The sequence below is a fragment of the Rhinoraja longicauda genome, chromosome 4 (genome assembly GCF_053455715.1).
Source record: "Rhinoraja longicauda isolate Sanriku21f chromosome 4, sRhiLon1.1, whole genome shotgun sequence".
Taxonomy (NCBI): Eukaryota; Metazoa; Chordata; class Chondrichthyes; order Rajiformes; family Arhynchobatidae; genus Rhinoraja; species Rhinoraja longicauda.
This window is the reverse complement of record NC_135956.1, coordinates 1,257,717-1,282,144: the sequence shown is the minus strand read 5'-3', so window position 1 is coordinate 1,282,144 and position 24,428 is coordinate 1,257,717. Positions and strand designations below refer to the sequence as shown.

Below are 24,428 nucleotides of genomic sequence, written 5' to 3'. Positions count from 1 at the left end.
GAGTTGCCACATCGGGGCGGTCGGGGCTCCCGACATTGAAGCCCCCGCCGGACGGTGAAAGGTCCCCGGCGGGCCGACCCAGGCCCCGTGATTCGGCGCGGGCGAAGACGCTGCCGCTGCCGGAGCTCCCGATGTCGGCCCCCACCCAGGGGCCTGCGGGCTTCCGACGTCCAGGCGGCCCGCGCCGAAGCCTCCGGAGACGTGTCGCAGCCGCTCCCGCAGCCTCCGAAGGCAGAGCGCCGCAGGTGATGAGTCCGGGCCGCGGGCTCTGCGAACCAGGGGGTATGGGGAGAAAGCAGGAACGGGGTACTGATTGAGAATGATCAGCCATGATCACATTGAATGGCGGTGCTGGCACGAAGGGCCGAATGGCCTACTCCTGCACCTATTGTCTATTATTATTACTATTATCAGTAATATTATTATTACTGTAGTATTATTATTACTATTATTAGTATTATTATTACTATTATTAGTAGTATTATTTTTACTATTATTAGTAGTATTATTATTACTATTATTAGTATTATTACTATTATTATTAGTATTATTATTACTATTACTATTATTAGTAGTATTATTATTACCATTATTACTATTATTATTAGTATTATTATTACTATTCAAAAAAAAGCAAACAACTAATACATATTAGCAGCTAAACTGAAAGATGTTTGTATTCTCAGCTTCTCCATTCCCCAGCTTCTCTTGTGCTTATAGATCGAAGTGATGGAGCCGGGTCTCCAGGTGCTGAAACCAATGGCAATGGATTGCAACCGGATACTTTGTCTTACAGTTTCTTTAAGCACGGGTGTCTGTTTTGGAGTGGGGCGGTGGAAGATGGCAGGTTTCCTCTTTGGGTATTCAAGGGTGGTGGAGCTGTCATCTACCGGCCTTGGAAGCGGAGCGCTCTCGACACTGCTCTCCCCGATAGCTGTTGCGTCTGTGTCGGGGACAGTACCTTCCAGTTGCTCCACGCTGTCGCCTTGCTTACCAGGCTGCAGCATTGCCTCGGCAGAATGTTCTCTCATCTGCCTCAGTTCTGCAACAGGATAGTGGACACTAAATGACAGAGAGCCTTTCTCAGGCTGACCCTCTGCCATTTCCTTAGATGGTCCAGCCATCTCCTGAGACAGTTTCGCCTTGTCTCCACCAGCAGCGATTCCTCCACTCTCCAAATCATGGATTACTGCTGCTGGAGTGGTGTTGTGCTGGCCGTTACTTGCACCCGGTTTGTCTTCCTCGTTGTCATCGTGTGCGGTTCCCTCAGCTTCACAGCGGTCACCTGGTCCGCATTCCTGAGGATTTCTGAACCCATTCATTAGGTAAGCGAACCAAGAGGAAAACATCATCCGTGCTCTTTAGCGACACTCAGACGAGACGGAGCTGTGTCTGAGTGAAGGATCTTCAGCGGTTGCTGCTATTTATTGGTTGGGGAACAATTCCATTGTGATGAAGTTCCATGTCGACAATGGTCACCGTGGTGAAAACCGCAAAACAAAAGCAGTGCAACAACTGCCATCCTTTCCGTGGTCAATGCTCTCTTCCCCACTCCAGCCACCCCCCCCCCCCCCCCCCCCTTCATTCTTGGTTTGGTACAATGCTTTCACGATTATGCTGGTAATCACAAACATATTGTGATATTGAGCTATGTTGTCGACATACGCTTAAACAAAGCAAACCATAACATTTAAGTCATCATCTAAAAATACCTTGTTCTTCAGTTTTTGTTGTGACCTACTTGAAGGCATTTGATGTTCAGGGACTGCAGGAGAAAGTTTATATTCACACAGTATTCACACACACACTGTACAGCTTTGTAACTGACATGGGTCTGATGTTTTTTGTCCCTGTCACAATGGTGTGGAGCTTCCGAACGTTGACACGAAGGAATGAAGTTAGCGACTTGGTCCATATGAAAGGTAAACAAGGGACAGTGTGTTGCCAAACTGAAGATTGGCTCCGTTTTAGTTTTGATGACCAATTTATGCCCCAAAATAATTTTTTATTTACTTTAAAAAGTCGGAAAATATATCAACAGTCGTTGTGGTTTTGACACAACAATGTTTTTGATATATTAAATTTGAATATAAGAAAAAATAATTAACTCACCCCAAAATCACTACAACCATAGGATACCTCGATGGGGGTTTGTGAAATGCAGTAGAGGTTTGGAGCCTTAACTTACGGAGTACCGACCGGATAACGGTCGTGGTGACAATGGACACCAAGCACAACTGTTACCGGATCTTTGCTAGGCAGAATACCAGGCATCTAACTGTATTTTTCTCCTGGTATTGAAGAAGACATTTCCCTAGATTATTATCAAAACGTGTATGTATGAGGGGCCATATGAAGTTTATTTATGAATTAAATATTCATGACTAAATGTGGCATTTTTGGTGTCCAAAATGGTGGTAAAACGATGAAAATTTGACTCATGAAAAAAGTTTTTGACTTACGGTGTTGAAGTTAACTAATTTGTATCTGTTATTTATAAGGTTTCACATAATGGGCAGATTTTTGTTTAGAACAGTGTATTGGTGTAAAAACTGAATAATAATCTTGTTCCTCAAACTCTCTCCAGTATTGTAAAAATACACATATAAAATGAAACCAAAAAGCACTGAGAACTGATTTAATAACAAAGAAAAAATACCTGTTCGTTCAATCGCCTGGAATTGACCAAATCTTTTATTTCATTATTTAGGTCATATGGCAGCACATTGAATAGCAAGATCTGTGATTTTTTTAAATTCACCCCTTTGACCATTTTTTTGGCCCAGGAAGAGAGTACTTGGGTGTTTATTGTCTTGTATCATTTTTCAGGTCAGAACTTTTCTGACTTGCAAACTGATTAAAAACAAAAAAATACATGTATATGTTCTAATGGCTGGCATCCAAGAGGGATAATTATCAATGTTCAGGGAAAATTATGAAGCAAGAGGAAAATAATGCCCATGGCAGTGGGTGGTGTCATTTGGCAGACAAGGCTGACCTGATCTGGATATCATGGGAAACTATAAACTGTACTTTTATTCAGAAAAAAAATCTGTTTGATCCTACAGTGTCCAGTGTAATAAGTGCATGTAAGCACCTGGGACACACGAGCACTTTAGGAAGAGAAGTGGGGGGCTCCCCACGCTGGCAGCAGCTAAGGAGACAGGAAGGGGGAAATGGGAAGCAACTACTTATGAGGCAGTGAAATAAATCTCTGCCACACAAGGCAGTGGAGGCCAATTCACTGGATGAATTTAAACGGGAGTTAGATGGAGCTCTAGTGGCTAGTGGAATCAAGGGATATGGGGAGAAGGCAGGCACGGGTTACTGATTGTGAATGATCAGCCATGATCACAATGAATGGCGGTGCTGGCTCGAAGGGCCAAATGGCCTCCTCCTGCACCTATTTTCTATGTTTCTACGTAATAAATGCATATATACACCTGGGACACATGAGCATTTTAGGAAGGAAGGGAAGTGGGGGGCTCCCCACTCCGGCAGCAGCTAAGGAGGCAAGAGGGGGGAAAGGGGAAACAAGTACTAATGGCAGTGAAACAAAACAATATTTTACAGGGAGTAGACAGTAAATTGGCAAGATTCAGACAAGGATGATCAAATAATCAAACAAATTAAAAAGGTACTTAGGATAGAAGAATAGAAAAAAAGATTAAATTGGAACGTGAAAACAAGCTATGATGTATTTCACGTAAGTATGGTTAATGTATTTGATGTGCCTATGATTTTTGCTGCATTGGAAACTTAATGAAATGGCAGTGTGGTAAGGAAGCTATTGAAACTTGGAGTCACCTGGCACATACTGAGATTAACAAAATTACAATGAAAATGCTTGATAGAACATGCTGAGCAGTCACACAGCTTCAGTCAAGAGAGAAACAGAGCTAATAGGTTGAATTCAGCTGCCCAAGCTGGCAATTCAGCCTCTAGCGGCCTTCATCATACTCAGTGCAGACCATCCATTTATTTTCAGAATTTTCTTATTTTGTTTCAGATTTCCAGTTTCCACTGTATTTTAGTTTAGTTTAGTTTAGAGATACAGCGCGGAAACAGGCCCTTCAGCCCACCAGGTCCACGCCGACCAGCGATCCCCGCATTAATACTTTCCTACACACACTAGGGACAATTTACAATTTTAACTAAGCCAATTAACCTACAAACCTGTACGTCTTTGGGGAAAACTGGAGCACCCGGAGAAAACCCACGCGGTCACGGCGAGAACGTACAAACTCCTTACTGACAGCACCCGTAGTCAGGATGGAACCTGGGTCTCTGACGCTGTAAGGCTGCAACTCTACCACTGCGCCACCATTTGCATTACCTTGTATATTGCAGGAGTATTGCTCAAAAGTATATAGATGTTGAGTAAAATTGTCAACACTCAAAAGGAACCATTTTTTGTTAGATAAAGATATCAATGGATACATGGAAAAAAATGGAGCTAAAATGACTTGTATCTGATCATGGTGCGTCATTCTCATTACCAGCAGATCATTTGTGAGGAAGCAGGATGGCACGAGCTTCTCCTTTGGACCTAATGCTTGCTAGGTAATTAAAAGTATTAAAAGTAATGATTGTAAAATAATAAAAATGTATTTTACTATAGGAAAGGATACACTAATGATCACAAAATATGATTTTTCTTTCTGTACCACATAATGATCCTAGTAGAATGGACCTGTTAGTTTCACAGAGTACGTCAGTCTCTGGAACATCAAGGCCAAAGTAACTATTTTACTGAAATTCCACGCAATGCAGTCAAGATCGTGTGCACTGTTCATCCCTTCTTTCCCTGAGGGAGTAGGCAGAACAATTACTGTTGGAAAGCTGATTCCAGAGCACTAAAGGGTGGTCACTAAAGGGTGGTGCAGCGGTAGAGTTGCTGCCTTACAACACTTGCAGTGCCGGAGACCCGGGTTCCATCCTGACTACGGGTGCTGTCTGTACGGAGTTTGTACGTTCTCCCCGTGACCTGCATGGGTTTTCTCCAAGATCTTTGATTTCCTCCCACACTCCAAAGATGTGTAGGTTTGTAGGTTAATTGGCTTGGTACAAGTGTAAATTGTCCCATGCATGTGCAGGATAGTGTTAGTGTGCGGGCATCGCTGGTCGGTGCGGACCCAGTGGGCCGAAGGGTTTGTTTCTGCGATGTATCTCTAAACAAAACTAAACACTACAAGATAGGGAAATCTTGAATTTAACGAAATGTTAGGGAAAAAAGTGTATGTCCAAATACAGGGCTCAGGGTGGGGACCTAGGCATGGATTCATAGAAACAGACAATAGGTGCAGGAGGAGGTCATTTGGCCCTTCCAGCCAGCACCACCATTCACTGTGATCATGGCTGATCATCCACAATCAGTAACCCGTGCCTGCCTTCTCCCCATATCATATCATATCATATATCTACAGCCGGAAACAGGCCTTTTCGGCCCTCCAAGTCCGTGCCGCCCAGTGATCCCCGTACATCAACACTATCCTACACCCACTAGGGACAATTTTTACATTTACCCAGCCAATTAACCTACATACCTGTACGTCTTTGGAGTGTGGGAGGAAACCGAAGATCTCGGAGAAAACCCACGCAGGTCACGGGGAGAACGTACAAACTCCTTACAGTGCAGCACCCGTAGTCAGGATCGAACCTGTGTCTCCGGCGCTGCATTCGCTGTAAAGCAGCAACTCTACCGCTGCGCTACCGTGCCTTTGATTCCACGAGCCCCTGGAGTTCTATCAAACTCTCTTTTAAATTCATCCTGTGAATTGGCCTCCACTGCCCACTGTGGCAGAGAATTCCACAGATTCACAACTCTCTGGGTGAAAACGTTCCTTCTCACCTCAGTTTTAAATGACCTACCCTTTTATACTGTGGCCCCTGGTTCTGGACTCCCCCAATATTGGGAACATTTTTCCTGCATCAAGTTTGTCCAGTCCATTTCTAATTTTATACGTCTCTATAAGATTCCCGCTCATCCTTCTAAACTCCAGTGAATACACGCCCCGATCTCCCTCTATCTTCCTGTCTCCACCTATATCCTTCCTTTGTCTGAAGAAGGGTCTCGACCCGAAACGTCACCCATTCCTTCTCTCCCGAGATGCTGCCTGACCTGCTGAGTTACTCCATCATTTTGTGAATAAATACAAGGGATTTGTTTATCTTTAATATGAATTGTTTATCTTTATACGAATTGTGGCGCAAAGATTATTGCCAAACTTAACATTACCTAAATAAAACATTGAACAAAATGAAATTCATAGAATATTATTTCTGATTAAAAAATTCCTGGCCTTGGTTTCCAGTGTAAAATTAACAAAGTCAGAGATACGAGTTTTAATGCAGATCTCATCTCTAGTACTGCCCAAAAAAAGCTCAGAAGTCAAAATGCACTGCTCATTAAAATGTCAGTTAAAATACTAGCAAGGGATTTGCCTTACGAAGTGAGAAACCTAGAATTCATCAACATATTGATCTTTGACTTGACAACCTTTAATAATCACGATTTATCATTAGGAATTGTTGAGTGTTTTGCAATTTGATAATCGATTGTAAAATTCCTTACAGTGCACAAAATATGAAGGCCAATTAATTTCTGGTACGTGACACATATCTTGTATGCATACCCAGTATACCCAGTTCCATTATATTTTCCCAACATGAAGTTTGTTTTCTTTCTACCAAGGATGTTTACCACTTCCAAATAATTCCAATTTCATTACTATCTTATTTTCTACATTCCTATTATCCCACCTAAGCTCATCTCCAAACTCATGGATCTTGGAGTCAGCACTCATCTCTGCAACTGGATCCTCGACTTCCTGAGCAACAGATCATAATCAGTGAGGACGGGTGACAAATCATCCTCTACAATAATCCTCAACACCGGTACCTGCAAAGATGCATTCTCAGCCTCCTTCGTTACTCCTTATACATCCACGACTGTGCAGCCAAATACAACTCAATTTGCAAATTCGCAGGTGACACCACTGCGGTGGACCGGATAGCAAATAATGATGAATTGAGTTTAGTTTATTGTCACGTGTACTGAGGTACAGTGAAAATCTTTTGATGTGGACAGAGTACAGGAAGGAGACTGAGAACCTTGTAACCTGGTGCCAAGACAACAACCGTTCCTTCAATGTTAGCAGAACAATGGAGATTGTGATTGACTTCAGGAAGAAGTGTACACATACCCTGGTAAATATTGACTGCACCAAAGTAGAGATGGTTGAAAGATCCAAGTTCCTAGGAATAAATATCACCAGCAACTTGTCCTGGACCAGCCATAAAGAAGCAATGGCCAAGAAAGCACACCAATGCCTCTACTTCCATAGAAGGTTTAGGAAGTTTGGCATGTCCCCAGTAACTCTGACTAACTTCTCAAGATGCAGGGTAGAAAGCATTCTGTTATATATTGTGGATGTAGCCCAGACCATCATACAAATCAACCTCCCTTCCATTCACTCCACCTGTACTTCACGCTACCATCAACATAATCAAGAACAAGCCCCATCTCCCTCTTCTCCCCTCAGGCAAGAGGTACACAAGTGTGAAAACACATACTACCAGATTCAGGGACAGTTTCTTCCCAGCTGTCATCAGGCAACTGAACCATCCTATCCCCACTAGAGAGCCATCCTGACCTACCATCTACCTCATCCTAGATCCTATCCCCACTAGAGAGCCATCCTGACCTACCATCTACCTCATCCTAGATCCTTGGACTGTCTTTAAACTGACTTTTCTGGCCTTTATTTGGCACTAAACGTTATTCCCTTTATTCTGCATGCGTCCACCAGGTACGTCTCGATTGTAATCATGTACAGTCTTTCAGCTGACTGGATATTCACAGCATATGCGACATTAAACTGAACAAAAAAAAATGTGCCAATTCCAAACATACAGCAACTGAGGTCAAGATTGAACCCGGGTCTCTGGAAGTGTGAGGCAGCATCTCTGGCACTGACCAACATATAGTAAAGACAAAAATGGGTATTTAAGGAAAGTACTAAAAGATATCAGCTGTCTGTGGATGTACATTGGAGAACACAAAGTATTCAGGAGCAGAAATGCTAAATTAGCATGAAAAGCAAAAATGTTTGAGGCTAATTTCCTTCCATCCTTTCCAATAGACCTTAGGAGGATGCTAAACAAACGCACAAGAAAAAAAATAAAATAAAATAAATCACAAGGCAGACTTTGTGTGAAGGTAGACACACAATGCTGGAGTAACTCAGCAGGTCAGGTAGCATCTCGAGAGAGAAGAAATGGGTGACGTTTCGGGTCGAGACCCTTCTTCAGACTGATGTCAGGGGAGGGGGCGGGACAAAGATTGAATGTAGCCGGAGACAGGAAGACTAGTGGGAGAACTGGGAAGGGGGAGGGGATAGAGAGGGAAAGCAGGGACTATCTGAAGTTAGAGAAGTTAATGTTCATACCGCTGGGGTGTCAACTACCCAAGCAAAATATGAGGTGCTGTTCCTCCAATTTGCGCTGGGCCTCACTCTGACAATGGAGGAGGCCCAGGACAGAAAGGTCAGACTGGGAATGGGAGGGGGAGTTGAAATGCTGAGGCACCGGGAGATCAGGTCGGTTGAGACGGACTGAGCGGAGGTGTTCAGCAAAATGATCGCCGAGCCTGCATTTGGTCTCGCCAATGTAGACATCTGGAACAGCGGATACAATAGATGAGGTTGGAGGAGGTGCAGGTGAACCTCTGCCTCATCTGGAAAGACTTCAAGTCAAAGTCATTCACAAAGAAGTTGTTGAAACTAGAATGGATTCTTTTATTAGTTATAAATTCTAATAGAACCAAGAGCATAGACAAACAATAGTTCATGTGCAACCACATTTTTGATTTTCTCAAAAACTAAGAATTTAATCTTTGCCTTTTGACAGGTCATTAGTACAAGTTCATCAATCACCAGCAGTAGATACCCTCATCTTAATTCCCCCAAAACAGAATTATAAAATTACATAGCAAGCATTTGGCCTGAAGAGCTGAGAAAATTAACTCTAATTCAGCAAAGGTAACATACCAGAACAATAAATAATTGATCTGTCTAACTTGAATATTGAAAGTGTTTTGTTACTTAGCAACATTACCACTATATTTTGCTGCTATATTTTAAAATTCAATATGCATTGATCTCTTGACATAACTTAAAACATGATTAATTTTTTTGCAAGTAAAAGTATTGATCACTTCAATCATTGTGAAATTGAAGACATAAAAGGAGCTAGAGATTGTTTTTCTAAATATGATCTTGTCTCTACATTAAAATCAATCTCAATTCCTTAATTATCTATTTAACTCCTAACTACCACTTAACATTCTTCCCAACTTGGTGGATAAAAGTGGCTGCTAGGAGCAGTGTTTTGTTCAAATTTATCATTTCTACATAAAGCCCAACTTGAATGCAATTTGTAATTCTTTGCAAACGGTTGTAACTGCTTTATTAATCTCACATTACATATAGTAATTATGTGATCCATAAATATATCTTTTCTACTATACTCTGAAATAGACACAAAATGCTGGAGTAACTCAGCAGGACAGGCAGCATCTCTGGAGAGAAGGAATGGGTGATGTTTCGGGTTGAGACCCTTCTTCAGACTTACAAGAGTAACTTACAGTTACTCAAGAATTTTATGTCTATCTTCGATTTAAACTAGCATCCGCAGTTCCTTCCTACACATTTTGTCCACTAAACTCTGTATGGACATTTAGAAATATATATACATTCCATGTTCTTTCAAATACAATATATTAAATTAATTTTGTATCTTTCCAAAAATATCAAAGTATTTCACGTCAACATAAATCAGAAAATAACGGATAAAGCTAAAATAAGTCATTATAAACAAACAGAGCCTGACGAAATAGGGAGGTTTTAAAGAAGAAGGCAAGCGTACAATAAGGAAAAGGACTAGAGTGAACACACAGATGGTTGAAGGAACAACAGGCCATGGGACGCGAGAGGGAAGGGAGGGGCAAGAGGCTTGAGTTGGAGGACATGGTGTCCCAGGATGGAGATGGTGTAGTACGAATGAAATTAGAAATGTTGAAGAAAGGGGGAACATTATAAATGGTTTAACAGCTGAATTGCTGTTGCAGTTGAATGACTGTAATGTCAAAAGCATTACAGAATGTAATTTCAGAATAACTATAATGAAACAAAATGTTTTCCAATGGCATTTCTAAAATATCCTAAAAAACATACATCGATCAGCCAAAACGTTATGACCACCTGCCTAATATGCTGTTGGTCCTCCGTGTGCCGCCAAAACAGCACCGAACCGCCGAGGCATGAACAGTACAAGACCCCTGAAGGTGTCCTGTGGTATCTGGCACCAAAACATTAGCAGCAGATCCTTCAAACCCTGCAAGTTGCGAGGTGGAGCCGCCATGGATCGGACTTGTCGATCCAGCACATCCCACAGATGCTCAATCGGATTGAGATCTGGAGAATGTGGAGGCCAGGGCAACACCGTGAATACTGCATCATGTTCCTCAAACCATTCCTGAACAATGTGTGCAGTGTGGCAGGGCGCATTATTCTGCTGAAAGAGGCCACTGCCACCAGGGAATACCATTGCCATGAAGGGGTGTACCTGGTCTGCAACGATGTTTAGGTAGGTGACATGTGTCAAATTGACATCCACATGAATGGCCGGACCCAGGGTTTCCCAGCAGAACATTGCCCAGAGCATCACACTCCCTCCACCGGCTTGTCGTCTTCCCACAGTGCATCCTGGTGCCATCACTGCCCTCGCGCATCGATGAGCCTTGGGCGCCCAACACCCTGTTGCCGGTTTGTGGTTTGTTCCTCCTCGGACCACTGTCGGTAGGTACTCACCACTGCTGACCGGGAGCACCCCACAAGCCTTGCCGTTTCAGAGATGCTCTGACCCAGTCATCTGGCCAGAACAATTTGGCCCTTGTCAAAGTCACTCCTGCCCATTTCTCCTGCATCCAACACATCAACTTCAAGAACTGACTGTTCACTTGCTGCCTAATATATCCCACCTCTTGACAGGTGCCATTGTAACAAGATAATCAATGTTATTCACTTCACCTATCAGAGGTCATAATGTTTTGGCTCATCGGTGTATATGTAATATAGTATTTTATGTATCCCAAAGGATAACAACTTCAATGATAACATTACAATGTTGTACCGAAAGCTTCTGACTGAAAATGTGTCCTTTTTTAAGCAAAGTTCAGCCAAATGATGGCTATGGCCATCTACTGAATTCATTTATATTATACATTTCCAAAGTCTAATTTGGCCAAGTACCTCTATCCAAGCCTGCATTCTGTACCTTGAGTTAGTAGCTGCAAATTTCGAACTTCTTCCCGGACTCTCAGATGCAGGACTTGCTGGAGAACGTGCTGTCGCTGTGTTTCTTGGGCAATACCCATTCTTTCCAGTTTTTTGTCTGTCAATCGCAGAAGCGCTCGACCTAAGGAAACACAGTTAACTTGTGTATTTATAAACACATCTCAACTGGAATGGTCAACATTTACACAAATGGAAAAGCAAACTACTCAGGTTGTAATGATCAGATTTACATCCTATGTGATCAGCCTTACCTGAATGAGCTGTATATTGGAAGGTCAAAATAATTTTCAATTAAAGTACATACTCAAATTTAAGGCTTGTAATGGCAACTTTCCGACTTTTCCAGTGATTTCTTTTCCACTTGCCATTACTACACAAGAAGTAGGAGTGATCTTACACAGACCTAATAGAACAGATCTTCCAGCCAATATTTCCAGTTTAATTGGTTGTTTATTGAAGTAGTTGTACAAACAAGGAGATGAACATACCAGGCTTTCCTTATTCTGCATGCAAGTTGTAGCATGCTGCTCTGACCCTGGTCTGTTCCCTGGTCTGTTGAGAACTGTATGGTCTCCCTCCCTGTACCTGCCACTTCCTGTGCCCACATACATTTCACCATCCTGTACATCTAACGACCATCTAAGTGTCCAAAATCATACAGCAAGATATATCTGGACAAAATAATATATGTCAACAGTAGCCAGTCTAAACATAAATGGCTCCTACAAGGCTTATTGGAGAGATTAGTGAGAGGCACACTTGAAACCATTTGAGTTTAATGTAAATTAAATAGAATTTAAATAGAAATTAAATAAATGTCTTTACACATAGGCTTCAAACCACCAGGCATTTCTTGGAATTATGGTTTGAATACGAGCATTATCCTTGCAGTTCTGGTGATCACCAACGGAGCGAAGGTTGGCACAAAGTGACTTCATCTGTGTGCAGTCGGCACACTTATCATAGCAATCCATAATCACGACCTAACCCAGGCAAAGTCAAGTCAGTCATCCTGGTGGTGATGTACCAGTGCACATACACTTAACCTCCTTCCCCCCAGCAATAACTAATACTCCAGTGCAATCTCAAACACGCAATCAGAATGGAGCATGCGGAATGAAACATAGAAAATAGGTGCAGGAGTAGGCAATTCAGAAACAGTACCCTGTTCCTGCTTTCTCCCCATATCCCTGCATTCCGTTAGCCCGAAGAGCTATATCTAACTCTGTCCTAAAAGGCCTACATCTTGTTCTTAAACTGTGACGAACATTTTTCCTGCATCTGGCTCTAAAGAATGTAATATGTTTCCATAAGATCCCCTCTCATTTTGAACAGTCAGTCTAGGGCGGCACGGTGGCGCAGCAGTAGAGTTGCTGCCTTGCTCGCAGTGCCAGAGACCCGGGTTCGATCCCGACTATGGGTGCTGTCTGTACGGAGTTTGTACGTTCTCTCCGTGGGTTTTCTCTGAGATCTTCGATCTTCGAGCTTCCTCCCACCCTCCAAAGACGCACAGGTATGTCAGTTAATTGGCTTGGTGCATGTGTAAATTGTCCCTAATGTGTGAAGGATAGTGTCAATGTGCAGGGATCGCTGGTCGGCGTGGACTCGGTGGGCTGAAGGGCATGTTTCTGCTCTGTATCTCTGAAACTAAATGAACTTTAGCATGAAAATGAAGGGACTAGGTACAGAGCATTGTCCATAGGATATCTGGTCTTCTGCACAGAGGGCGATGAACAGCAAGCTTAAAGTCACACAGTCACATAAAGAATTGTCCATGATACCATCACAAATTCCTACAGCAATATTTCGTGGTTGCTTGACCTAATAAGCAAAACTGACCCTTCATTAAAGGCAGTTTAGTGGTTCATTTTCATTGAAGTGATAAGCACTGCTCTCCCAGATCCACTGCAATGCTGACTTCACCCTTTTTGCAGAGGGTAATTTTCTTGATTGCTCATTCATTTTATTTATGGAGGATCAATGAACTCAAATAGCAAAGCAGTGCAAAATACAAACAATGCATTTAAAAGTCACTGTAAATCATAAAATGTATTCAATAGCCTGTTAAAGAATGACTGAAACATAATCTTGTAAATAGCAACCATGATTTATTAGCCAAACAGAAATGAGAAAGGAAGATTAGAGAATGGTAAATTCCCCAAGTACTTTTAGCTTTTAATCATTAATATTTGTCAACCCAGTTTAACTGCGGGGAGTTTGATTGTTTTTGAATAAATTGTCTGTGGCATGCGGCATAATTTAAAGAGGTAGGCCCATAATTAGAACCACTTTTACCACAAATCTATGTTAACGACTGATTATCCAATTGAATTGAAAAGGCAGTTTAATTTAATGTCACCAGCGTTGCCTGGGGCTTAGGAAACTCATCCATGATATTGTGGAGGTAAATAAAAATGCAGATGCTGGTTTAAATCGAAGGTAGACACAAAATGCTGGAGTAACTCAGCGAGTCAGGCAGCATCTCTGGAGAGAAGGAATAGGTGACGTATTGGGGCAAGACCCTTCTTCAGACCTGCTCAGATTGTCCAATCTCATGGAGGGCTCTGTGCTTACAAATGCTGCGCAAGTCAGTTTCTTTCGACGACTCTTGTGCAATTTGGAGATCCAGTACTTTGAATACTTTCAAATGTGGAAAAGGAGTCTGCAGATATTAGACAGCAGACATCAAGAGAACATGACAATACCCATTTATGCCATACATAGGAAGGCTTTTCACAGGAAATTAATAAATCTGGCATAAAAAGGATGACAAATTAAGGCTGCTGAAATGCCAAAGTTCCTCCAGGAGGAAACTGATCATCTGACAAAGGCAGAATTTTTCCTGTACAACAATTGGTTGAGTTACCATTCTGAGTGGCTGCGTTTTGTCAGAGAATCTGTAGTCAGTGATAAAGCCTCAGCAACTTGCACCAACCTGCAAAAAAAAGTTCCTCACAATATCCTCAAAATTGGGTGGCAACCACTGTAAGGCAGCAACTCGACCACTTCACCAGATGTAGAGTTGCTGCCTTACAGCGAATGCAGCGCCAGAGACCCGGGTTCCATCCTGACTACGGGTGCTGTCTGTACGGAGTTTGTACGTTCTTCCTGTGACCACGTGGGTTTTCTCCAAGATCTTCGGTTTCCTCCCACACTCCAAAGACGTACAGGTTTGTAGGTTAATTGGCTTGCTATAAGTGTAAATTGTCCCGAGTGTGAGTGTGTAGGATAGCGTTAGTGTGCGGGGATCGCTGGTCAGCGCGGACTCGGTGAGCCAAAGGGCCTGTTTCTGTGCTACATCTCTAAACTAAACTAAACATCCATTCCCAAGATCTTTGCCTCTTCCATTTCCTGCTGCTAGGCATCAGATCAGAGAGCCAAGTAGCGGTGATATCATCCTTCGGGAGATCGGGAGAATCAGGCCGGAGGTACAGAAGCCAGAGGTCGCAGACCACCAGGTCCAGGAACAGCCACTTTCCAACAACTATTCTTGTAACAATCTGTGCAGCCCTACTCCTTCCTCCTTGCACTGCCAAGGACTTGTTTTTTCTAATTGTGCTTTGCAATAATGTCCTCTTTTTTGCACAGTTCTTTTTACTCTTTGAGAATGTTGTTTAATTCATACAATGTGTGTTTTTGTATGCGTGTCCAAGTCTGTGCAATGCAGCTGCAAGACTTTCGTTGTCTGTAACTCACTGCTCGACGACAGTAAACTAGACTCGACTGGAAATGAATCAGATCTGAATGGGAAATTGATAATGAAAAATTGCATTAAAATATAACTTGTTAAACTTGATGGCAGGCATATAAATGTTATGAAAGATATAATAATTATTGCAATATTAATACAGAATTTTAAATATCACTGGGCCCAGATATCTTAGTGGAATTAGTTTAGTTTAGAGATACAGGGTGGAAACAAGCCCTTCGGCCCACTGAGCCTCCACTGACCAGCGACCCCCGCACACTGACGCTATCCTATCCGGCACACACTCGGGACAATGTGCATTTATACCAAGCTAATTAACCTACAAACCTGCACGTCCTTGCAGTGTAAGAGGAAACCAAAGATCTCGGAGAAAACCCATGCAGGACACGGGGAGAACGTACAAACTCTGTATAGACAGCACCCGTCGTCAGGATTGAACCCGGGTCTCTGGGATTGCAAGGCAGCAACTCTACCGCTGTGCCACCCTGAATACAGTACCGGTACAGCAATTTTAATTTTGAAAATTGTACAAAATGAAGGGAAATTCTACCTAAAAAGATAATCACTTCCTTTTCAGTGCTAAACAATCCAAAAATTGATTTTACCTTAAGTAAATAATGTGAAGAGAATGATCAGCCATGATCACATTGAATGGCAGTGCTGGCTCGAAGGGCCGAATGGCCTCCTCCTGCACCTATTGTCTATTGTCAAAGCAAAATGTAATCAGGAGGATAGTCAAACTAACTGGGGAGTGCGGGGGGGGGGGGGGGGGGGGGGCGGGTCAATTAATCTCCACATCTGGGAGCACTTCATTTTCCTTGCAACTTATTTCCTCAATACCTGCCATGTTGCTACTGTCTAATTGCCAAGTGCTTCATTGGAGGCTGACAACCCGATTATTGGAACCTGTGCAGGTGATTCGTAGTGCGTCTTTATGCATAATGCATTTGTTTTTAAACAAAGTATGATTTTTTTTTTAAAAGGACCCTATTAGTAATGTACACAGTTAGCAATGGCACACAAAATATAAAGCGGATTCTAATGACTAAGAATTCACTTCTTTCAGGTGAAAATTGTTATTGGAAGGGATTTGGGCTAAACACAATTTCCATTAAATGTCATTGAATACAACATCAAGAAAAACAAGAACAAAATTATACACAACTAATGCTGAACGTTAGCTAACAGAATGTTATTATTTATTGCCAGCGAATTGAATACAAATGTAGAGAAATTATCCTGCAGTGATAGAGATCATTGATGAGAATGCACCGGAAGTACTGTGTACACTTTTGGTCCCTTTATTTAGGAAAGATTTGAATGCATTGGTCATAGTTCAAAGATTTATTAGACAGCAGCTGGAATGGGCCACCTAGGAAGAAAGATTGGGCAGGCTAGGCTTGCATCAGCAGAATTTTGGAAAAGGGAGAGGGGCCTTGATTGAAAAATAAAATGTTGAATCTTTACAGAAAGAATTTGGCGAGCATGTTTCCTCTTCAGAGAAACTCCCAGCAGGGTCCATTATTTGGAAAAAGAATTGAACAACTGAGCCAGATTATATGCAAATTCTCTTCCCCACAGGTCGCTGGGAATGAGAAGTTGAGGTTGCAATATAGTCTAGTTTACTATTGTCATGTGCACTGAGGTACAGTGAAAAGCTTTTGCTCACTTGCCATCCAGTTAAAAGACTCCAGTTGATTAAATCAATTTGTCTAAAGGGCACAGATAAAGGGAACATTTAGTGCAAGATAAAGTCTGATAAGGTCCAATTAAAGGTCTCCAATGAGGTCAGGATCACACTAGCTGATGAGTGGACTGTTTAGTTGCCTGATAAAAGCTGGAGGGAACTGTGCCTGAATCTGGAGGGATACATTTTCAAACCTCTGCACCTCTTGTCTGATGGAAGCAGGGAGAAGAGGGAGAAGAGGGAGTGACAAGGCTGAGACTGGTCCTTGATTATGCTGGTGGCCTTGCCAAGGCAGTGTGATGTGTGGATGGAGTCGATGGAAAGGAGGGTGGTTTGCGTGATAGTCTAGGCCACGTCCACAACTCTAATTTCTTGCGTCTTTGGATGGAGTTGCTACCAAACCAGGCTGCGTTGCATCTCGATAAGATGTTTTCTGTGGTGCATCTGTAGAAGTTGGTGAGGATGTTGAAGTTGGAAGCCAAACTTCCTAAGCCTTCTAAGGAAGTGGAGGCATTGGTGTGCTTTCTTAGCCATAGCTTTGATGTGGTTGGTCCAGGTTAAATCGCTGGTGATATTTATTCGTAAGAACTTGAAGCTTTTGATCATATCTACTTTGGTGCCAATGTATACTGGGGGTGTGCGCACTGGTTTGTTTCCTGAAGTCAATCATCATCTCCTTTGTCTTGCTGACATTGACAGACAGATTGTTGCCTTGGCTCCAGGTTTATGAACAATGCATTTCTGGTCTGGTCAGGTCACGGTCTGGTTTGGCTCAGCCACCAAGCACAACATCCGGAGGCTGCCACAAATCGTTCGATCAGCTGAGACGGTTGTTGGCTGCAACCTTCCCCTCATTGACGAACAGTACACTGCAAGGGCTAGGAAGCAAGTGGGCAAGATCATCTCTGACCCCTCTCACCCTGGCCACAAACTCTTCGAAGTACTTCCCTCTGGAAGGCGACTCTGGACTGTCAAAGCAGCCACAGCCAGACATAAAAACAGCTTTTTTCCACGAGCAGTAGCTCTACTCAACAACCAAAAGTCTGTCGTCTCTTTTTGCTCTTGTTTATTTCACTCGCATGTTTAAACTGTAATACAGAATTCTTAATGTTTTAATGTTTTATGCTTTATTCTAAATTGTTTACTGTATGTTCGTGTTGTTACTTGCGAGCGGAGCACCAAGGCACATTCCTTGTATGTGCACATACTTGGCCAATAAACTTAATCATTCATTCATTCAAAATAAGGTTCCCAATCTCTTTGCTGTACTCCAACTCCTCATTATTTGATATCGGCCCATTACAATGTGTTGTCTGTGTACAAGCCATCATCTCAGTAAATGATGGAGCAGGCTAAAGGGGCCAAGTGGCCTGTCCTACTGACAATTTGTTTGTACATTATGTTCTTAACCAATTATAAATAATGAACATGATATAAAAAACCAAGCACAATTACTTTCTTACCCATCTCTTGAAAGTAGAAACTTGTATCAATGCATGCATAGATCTACTCTTCCCCAATGTGACCCCATCCACTATAAGGGACAGTCTGATAAACTTGAAAACATGTGGGGCTTTACACAAGTATCAGGGGAATAAATCTGCTTTCCAAAATGTTACAGAGAGGAACTAACGTTATTTAAATCTGGGTACTTCAATCTTAGAAACAAATCAGTTGTAATAAATCTATATTTTGGGCAAAATGTTTCTGAGAAACATTCTGTATAATAATTGTGAACAATTTAATTCGATGTTTTCCTAAAAGCTGCCATGAAATAGTAAAATTCAAATTTAGAAATGGTGTACCATGCACAGCAAGGTGACCAATACAAATGGAACCATGGCAAAATAGAGGCTGCACTTAGTTCTCACTCGGCATACGCACTTTCCATCATGACCATTGCAGGGTATCAGGGAACTACCTCTGTATCAGCATTAGCAGCAACTCCTGGACAATCCAAGAGAGGGGCAATGATGCCCAAGCCACCTACATTTAGCTCTTAGCACATTGTTAGATGACTTGATGTGAACTGGAAAGGTACACTGGGAGAAAGAATAACATAGGAAAGTATTAACGTCTTCAATCATGAGGTCGACACAAAAAGCTGGAATGGGTGACGTTTCGGGTCGAGACCCTTCTTCAGACCAATCATGAGGTAACTTAATGTAATTGACATTCTTTCCCCACTCATTAGATTGTTACATTACCTGTTTGACACAAAATGCTGGAGTAATTCAGCGGGTCAGGCAGCATCTCAGGAGAGAAGGAATGGGTGACGTTTAGGGTCGAGACCCTTCTTCAGACATGTCGGGGGAGGGAGCGGGACAAAGTTAGGATGCAGTTGGAGACAGGAAGACTAGTGGGGGAACTGGGAAGGGGGAGGGTTTAGAGAGGGAAAACAGGGACTATCTGAAGTTAGAGGTCAATGTTCATACCGCTGGGGTGTAAACTATCCAAGCGAAATACGAGGTGCTGTTCCTTCAATTTGCGTTGGGCCTCACTCTGACAATGGACGAGGCCCAGGACAGAAAGGTCAGATTGGGAGTGGGAGTGGGGGGTGGGGAGGGAGTTGAAGTGCTGAGCCACTGGGAGATCAGGTTGGTTAAGACGGACTGAGCGGAGGTGTTCAGCGAAGCCTGCGCTTGGTCTCGCCGATGTAGAGAAGTCGACACCTGGAACAGTGGATACAATAGATGAGGTTGGAGGAAGTGCAGGTGAACCTCTGCCTCACCTAGAAAGACTGTTTGGGTCCTTGGATGGAGTCGAGGGGGGAGGTAAAGGGACAGGTGTTGCATCTCCTGCGGTTGCAGGAGAAAGTACCTGAGGAGGGGGTGGTTTGGGTGGGAAGGGACGAGTGGACCTCTCTATCCCCTCCCCAGTTCTTCTACTGCCTTCCTGTCTCCGACTACATCCTAACTTTGTCCCACCCCCTCCCCTGACATCAGTCTGAAGGGTCTCGACCCAAAACATCACCCATTCCTTCTCTCCAGAGATGCTGCCTGACCCGCTGAGTTACTCCAGCATTTTGTGTCTACGTTCGATTTAAACCAGCACCTACATTACCTGTTATGTCATGCTGTTTGAAGGACTCGCTGTAGGTCTGATACTGATTGGGACAATGCTTCTTCAGCCATTTACAAACTTCCTGCTGAGTCCACAGTGCTACCGGTTTGCTTAGCTTCACTTGACCAGGATTGGACTGAAAAACAAATACAAACTCCATTAATATTAACATAGCATTATATTAAACCAAACATAGCTGTTCTTCAAAGACAGTTTAGCAACCTAATGTTTCAGTTTGGAGATACAGGATGGAACCAGGGCCTTTGGCCCACTGAGTCCAAGCTAACCATCAATCACTCATTGTTATGTTTGCTCCATTGCCAAAGACCCTATTAGTTCCATGTTTATGTTCCTAATAAAAAACTAATAATATTAGTTCTATGTTATCCCATTTTCTCATACACTCCTTACACAATATGGGTAATTTACAGAGGCCAATTAATCTTATGTCTTTGAGATGTAGGAGGAAACCGGGGCATCCAGAGGAAACAGGGAGAAAATGCAAACTCCACACAAAGCAGCATCAACCACTGGTCCTGTGAGGCAGCTCTCCACCTGTGTTTTACCTGAAGGCAAAGTTTATACCAGCAGAGCTTCGTACACCTAATTGATTATTTATGAACACAGTGGAGGGTCAACTCAACAAACAACTGTAACAGGATAATGGATATTGGAATAAATGAGATCATAAAACCAGATGAAAGTAATGGAAATTAAACAAAATGGCAATGATTAATACAACGGTATAGGCGACTGAATAAATGTACTTGTGTCATTTCAGCTTCTCAAACAATTAGATAGGGCATAAATAAAAAATCAATTTATCATGTATCTAGACACTGTAATGGGCTCGATTGTAATCATGTATTGTTACCATCACCAGTCCTTGGAAGCACGTCATGACGATGGATGTCAGAGCCACTGAACTAGTCATTAACGCACACTACCCTACACTTCTTTGACACTGGGATGATAGTGGTCTTCTTGAAAATGGTGGAAAGCTCAGAATGGAGTAGTGAGGGTTGCTGCTGGAACCCAATAGGCCGGGACGAGAGAGTGAGGCATAGAATGCATCGAGTTAATCGGGGAGGTAACCGCTGCCTCCAACAATACTGCCCACCTGCACTTTGTAGCCCCTTATAGCTTGCAAGTCTTGCCAGTCTACGTATATCCCTGCCCTTGCTCAAGACTCCAGCTTGATCCTTAATGGAAGGTTGTAAACAGATTTCTTGCACTGCTCTAGATCACTTGACTGAATGCTGCAGACTGATACTTCACATGGAAATGGACGTGGCAGTTCATCTGAGATTTCTGGTTGGGGAATGCACACATCATCTTCTTTGGTCCACAGGCTTGCAGATGGAGTCTGTGACAGAGGGGGTATTTTATTCTAGGTCAGCCACAGACTTCTAGAATATGGACCAGTCTAATGACGCAAAGCAGTCATAAAGGGTATCCATAGAACAGTGCTGCACTACTTTCTGTACCGGATCATCCTGCTTCAGTTTCTGTTTGCAAGCAGGCAACAGAAGCACAGTTGGGTGATCAGATTGACCAGAGTGTGGTCGGTGAGTGGATCAGAATGCTTTCTTGATGGTTGTTCTGCAATGGTGTAAGGCACATGGGCCTCTTGTTGGGAAGGAGCCGTGCTGGAAGTACTTTGGCACGAGATTGTCCCGAGTGAAGCCCCACTATTGTGGACAAGGACTGCGGACACCTTGTTTCAAGGTTATTGGTGACCGTGTGGTGCCCCAAGTACAAGCTGAGCACCAGCCTGGGGTGGGATGGAGTCTGCTGTCAGGATGACCAAAGACAATTGCCAGGCAGGTTGCAGGGACAACACTTCATTACAAGGTATTCCAGGTCTAGGGACCAGCAGCTGCCCAGGGCCACCCACGTCCAAGCATCAGGCCCCTCTCACTCTAGCACAGCGTGTCCTCTATCCTTAACCTTGCCCGTCGATGCAGCATGGTCCACCCAGTGTAGCGAGAAGATGTATAAAATTATAAAAGGACTGGACAAGCTAGATGCAGGGAAAATGTTCCCAATGTTGGGGGAGTCCAGAACCAGGGGCCACAGTCTAAGAATAAAGGGGAGGCCATTTAAAACTGAGGTGAGAAAAAACTTTTCCACCCAGAGAGTTGTGAATTTGTGGAATTCTCTGCCACAGAGGGCAGTGGAGGCCAATTCACTGGATGGATTTAAAAGAGCGTTAGATAGAGCTCTAGGGGCTAGTGGAATCAGGGGATATGGGGAGAAGTTGGGCACTGGTTACTGATTGTGGATGATCAGCCATGATCACAATGAATGGCGGTGATGGCTCGAAGGGCCAAATGAACTCCTCCTATACCTATTTTCTATGTTTCTATGACCTTGAGTTGAAAGAAGATGCTTTTGCAAATGGTAATTGACTTCACAAGGAGGTTGGGCTTTTATATCCCCCCCCGGTCAAATCCCTCCCGACCTACATCCAAGACACCTCACATGCTCTCCGTCTCCTCGATAACTTCCGGTTTCCAGGCCCCCACTCCCTCATTTTTACCATGGATGTCCAGTTACTCTACACCTCCATCCCCCACAAGGATGGTCTTGAAGCACTCCATTTCTTCCTCGACCGTAGAACCAGCCAATCCCCATCTACCAACACTCTCCTCCGCCTAGCTGAGCTGTATCTTACCAACAACTTCTCCTTTGACTCACCCCACTTCCTCCAAACCAGAAGCGTAGCTATGGGCACTCACATGGGCCCTAGCTACGCCTGCCTCTTTGTCGGATACGTCGAACAATCCCTGTTCCGGGCGTACACCGGCCCCATCCCCGAACTCTACCTCCGCTACATTGACGACTGCATTGGTGCTACCTCTTGTACCCATGCAGAACTCACTGACTTCATACATTTCACCACTAGTTTCCATCCTGCTCTTAAATATACTTGGACTATCTCCGACATCTCCCTACCGATTCTGGACCTCATCATCTCCATCACAGGAGACAGACCAGTGATTAACATCTACTCCAAACCCACTGCAACTGCAGGAGATGCAACACCTGTCCCTTTACCTCCCCCCTCAACTCCATCCAAGGACCCAAACAGTCTTTCCAGGTGAGACAGAGGTTCACCTGCACCTCCTCCGACCTTATCTATTGTATCCGCTGCTCTAGATGTCAATTTCTCTACATCGGAAAACCAAACGCAGGCTCGGCGTTCGTTTCGCTCAACACCTTCACTCTGTCTGCTTTCACTCACTCAGACTCCCATCCCCTTGCGGAGACTGTGCGGGTCGGTCGGGGACGAGCTGTCTGTCCGTGGGTGTGGGGAAGAGAGTGAAAGTTTTGTTGCCTCCATCACAGTGAGGGGGTGTTTGGAGTCACTGTGATGGACGTTTGTGTTGGGATCATGTGTCTTGTGTTCTTTTTTTTGTGTGACTGCTATGTAGTTTCGTTCGGTACCTTGGTACCGAATGACAAATAAAGCTCTGTTGAACTGTTAACCAACCTGATCTCCCGGTGGCTGAGCACTTCAACTCCCCCTCCCACTCCCAGTCTGACCTTTCTGTCATGGGCCTCCTCCAGTGCCATAGTGAGGCCCACCGGAAATTGGAGGAAAAGCACCTCATATTTCGCTTGGGCAGCTTGCAGCCCAGCAGTATGAACATTGACTTCTCCAACTTTAAATAGTTCTTCTGTCCCTCTCCCTTCCCAGTTCTCCCACTGTCTTCCTGTCTCCACCTATATCCTTTCTTTGTCCCGCCCCCCCTGACATCAGTCTGAAGGGTCTTGACCCAAAACGTCACCCATTCCCTCTCTCCTAGATGCTGCCTGACCTGCTGAATTACTCCAGCATTTTGTGATACCTTTGGCTTTTAGATCTGATACTTTTAAATTCACAGCAATCACAAACTTAGTATATAGTTTCAAATCAAACCACCATAAACATTATTTATCAACATTCCATCCTCAGTACTCACTAAAACTGATTTGTATTCCTGTTAATTTTATTATGCGAGACAAATTAATTATAGTACGGCTGCTTTTACTATAAGAGGTACCATTATTTAGATAATCAAAAGAGGTGCAAATGCAATGTTATCATAACCTACAGAATTTCCTTTCATCATTAATCTGATGTCTAGAGCATAGCAATTACGTTGCCTGTTAATGTTAGCAAAGCACATTCATACCATATGAACAAACACATGGAGGATAAACAGATAATCTGCCCCTAATATGTGACGATGAATCCTCTTATTCTTAGGTTTTCAAACATTATCAATTTGAGTTCCATTTTCTGGGAAGGAAAAGCTTTTTATTCTGAACAAGACTGACGTGGACCCGTTGGGTTCAAGTCTCTCCTGCAGGCCTCTCCTGTGGGCTGGGCAACCCTCCCCCAACTGACGATCCTGCGGTCAAACCTTGATGACAGGCGTGGAGTGTCCCCCGGGGCTGTGGGCGGGCGAGGGGGGACAGGGAAGGTGAGAGGTGGCCACTGACCTCAGCCCCGTGCGTCCAGCGCTGCAACCAGAGCGAGCCGTGGACCCAAAACCTCCCCTGCAGCTCGACAGTGACGGCCATCTTGTTCGCCCCTCTGCCGCCGCGCTGCACCATGGGAGGA

The 24,428-nt window shown here is 43.6% G+C and overlaps 1 protein-coding gene across 2 annotated transcripts in view; it reads right to left on the bottom strand.

The window, feature by feature from the left end:
* Window positions 1-24,428, bottom strand: part of samd12 (sterile alpha motif domain containing 12) — a 114,971-nt gene that overhangs the window by 29,026 nt on the left and 61,517 nt on the right. For both annotated transcript variants that reach the window (XM_078397126.1, XM_078397127.1), the window contains exons 3-4: window positions 19,817-19,952; window positions 11,338-11,478 (exon numbers count right to left, since the gene is read on the bottom strand). In XM_078397126.1, the coding sequence (XP_078253252.1) occupies window positions 11,338-11,478; window positions 19,817-19,952 (277 nt within the window). The remainder of the gene's footprint in view (window positions 1-11,337; window positions 11,479-19,816; window positions 19,953-24,428) is intronic.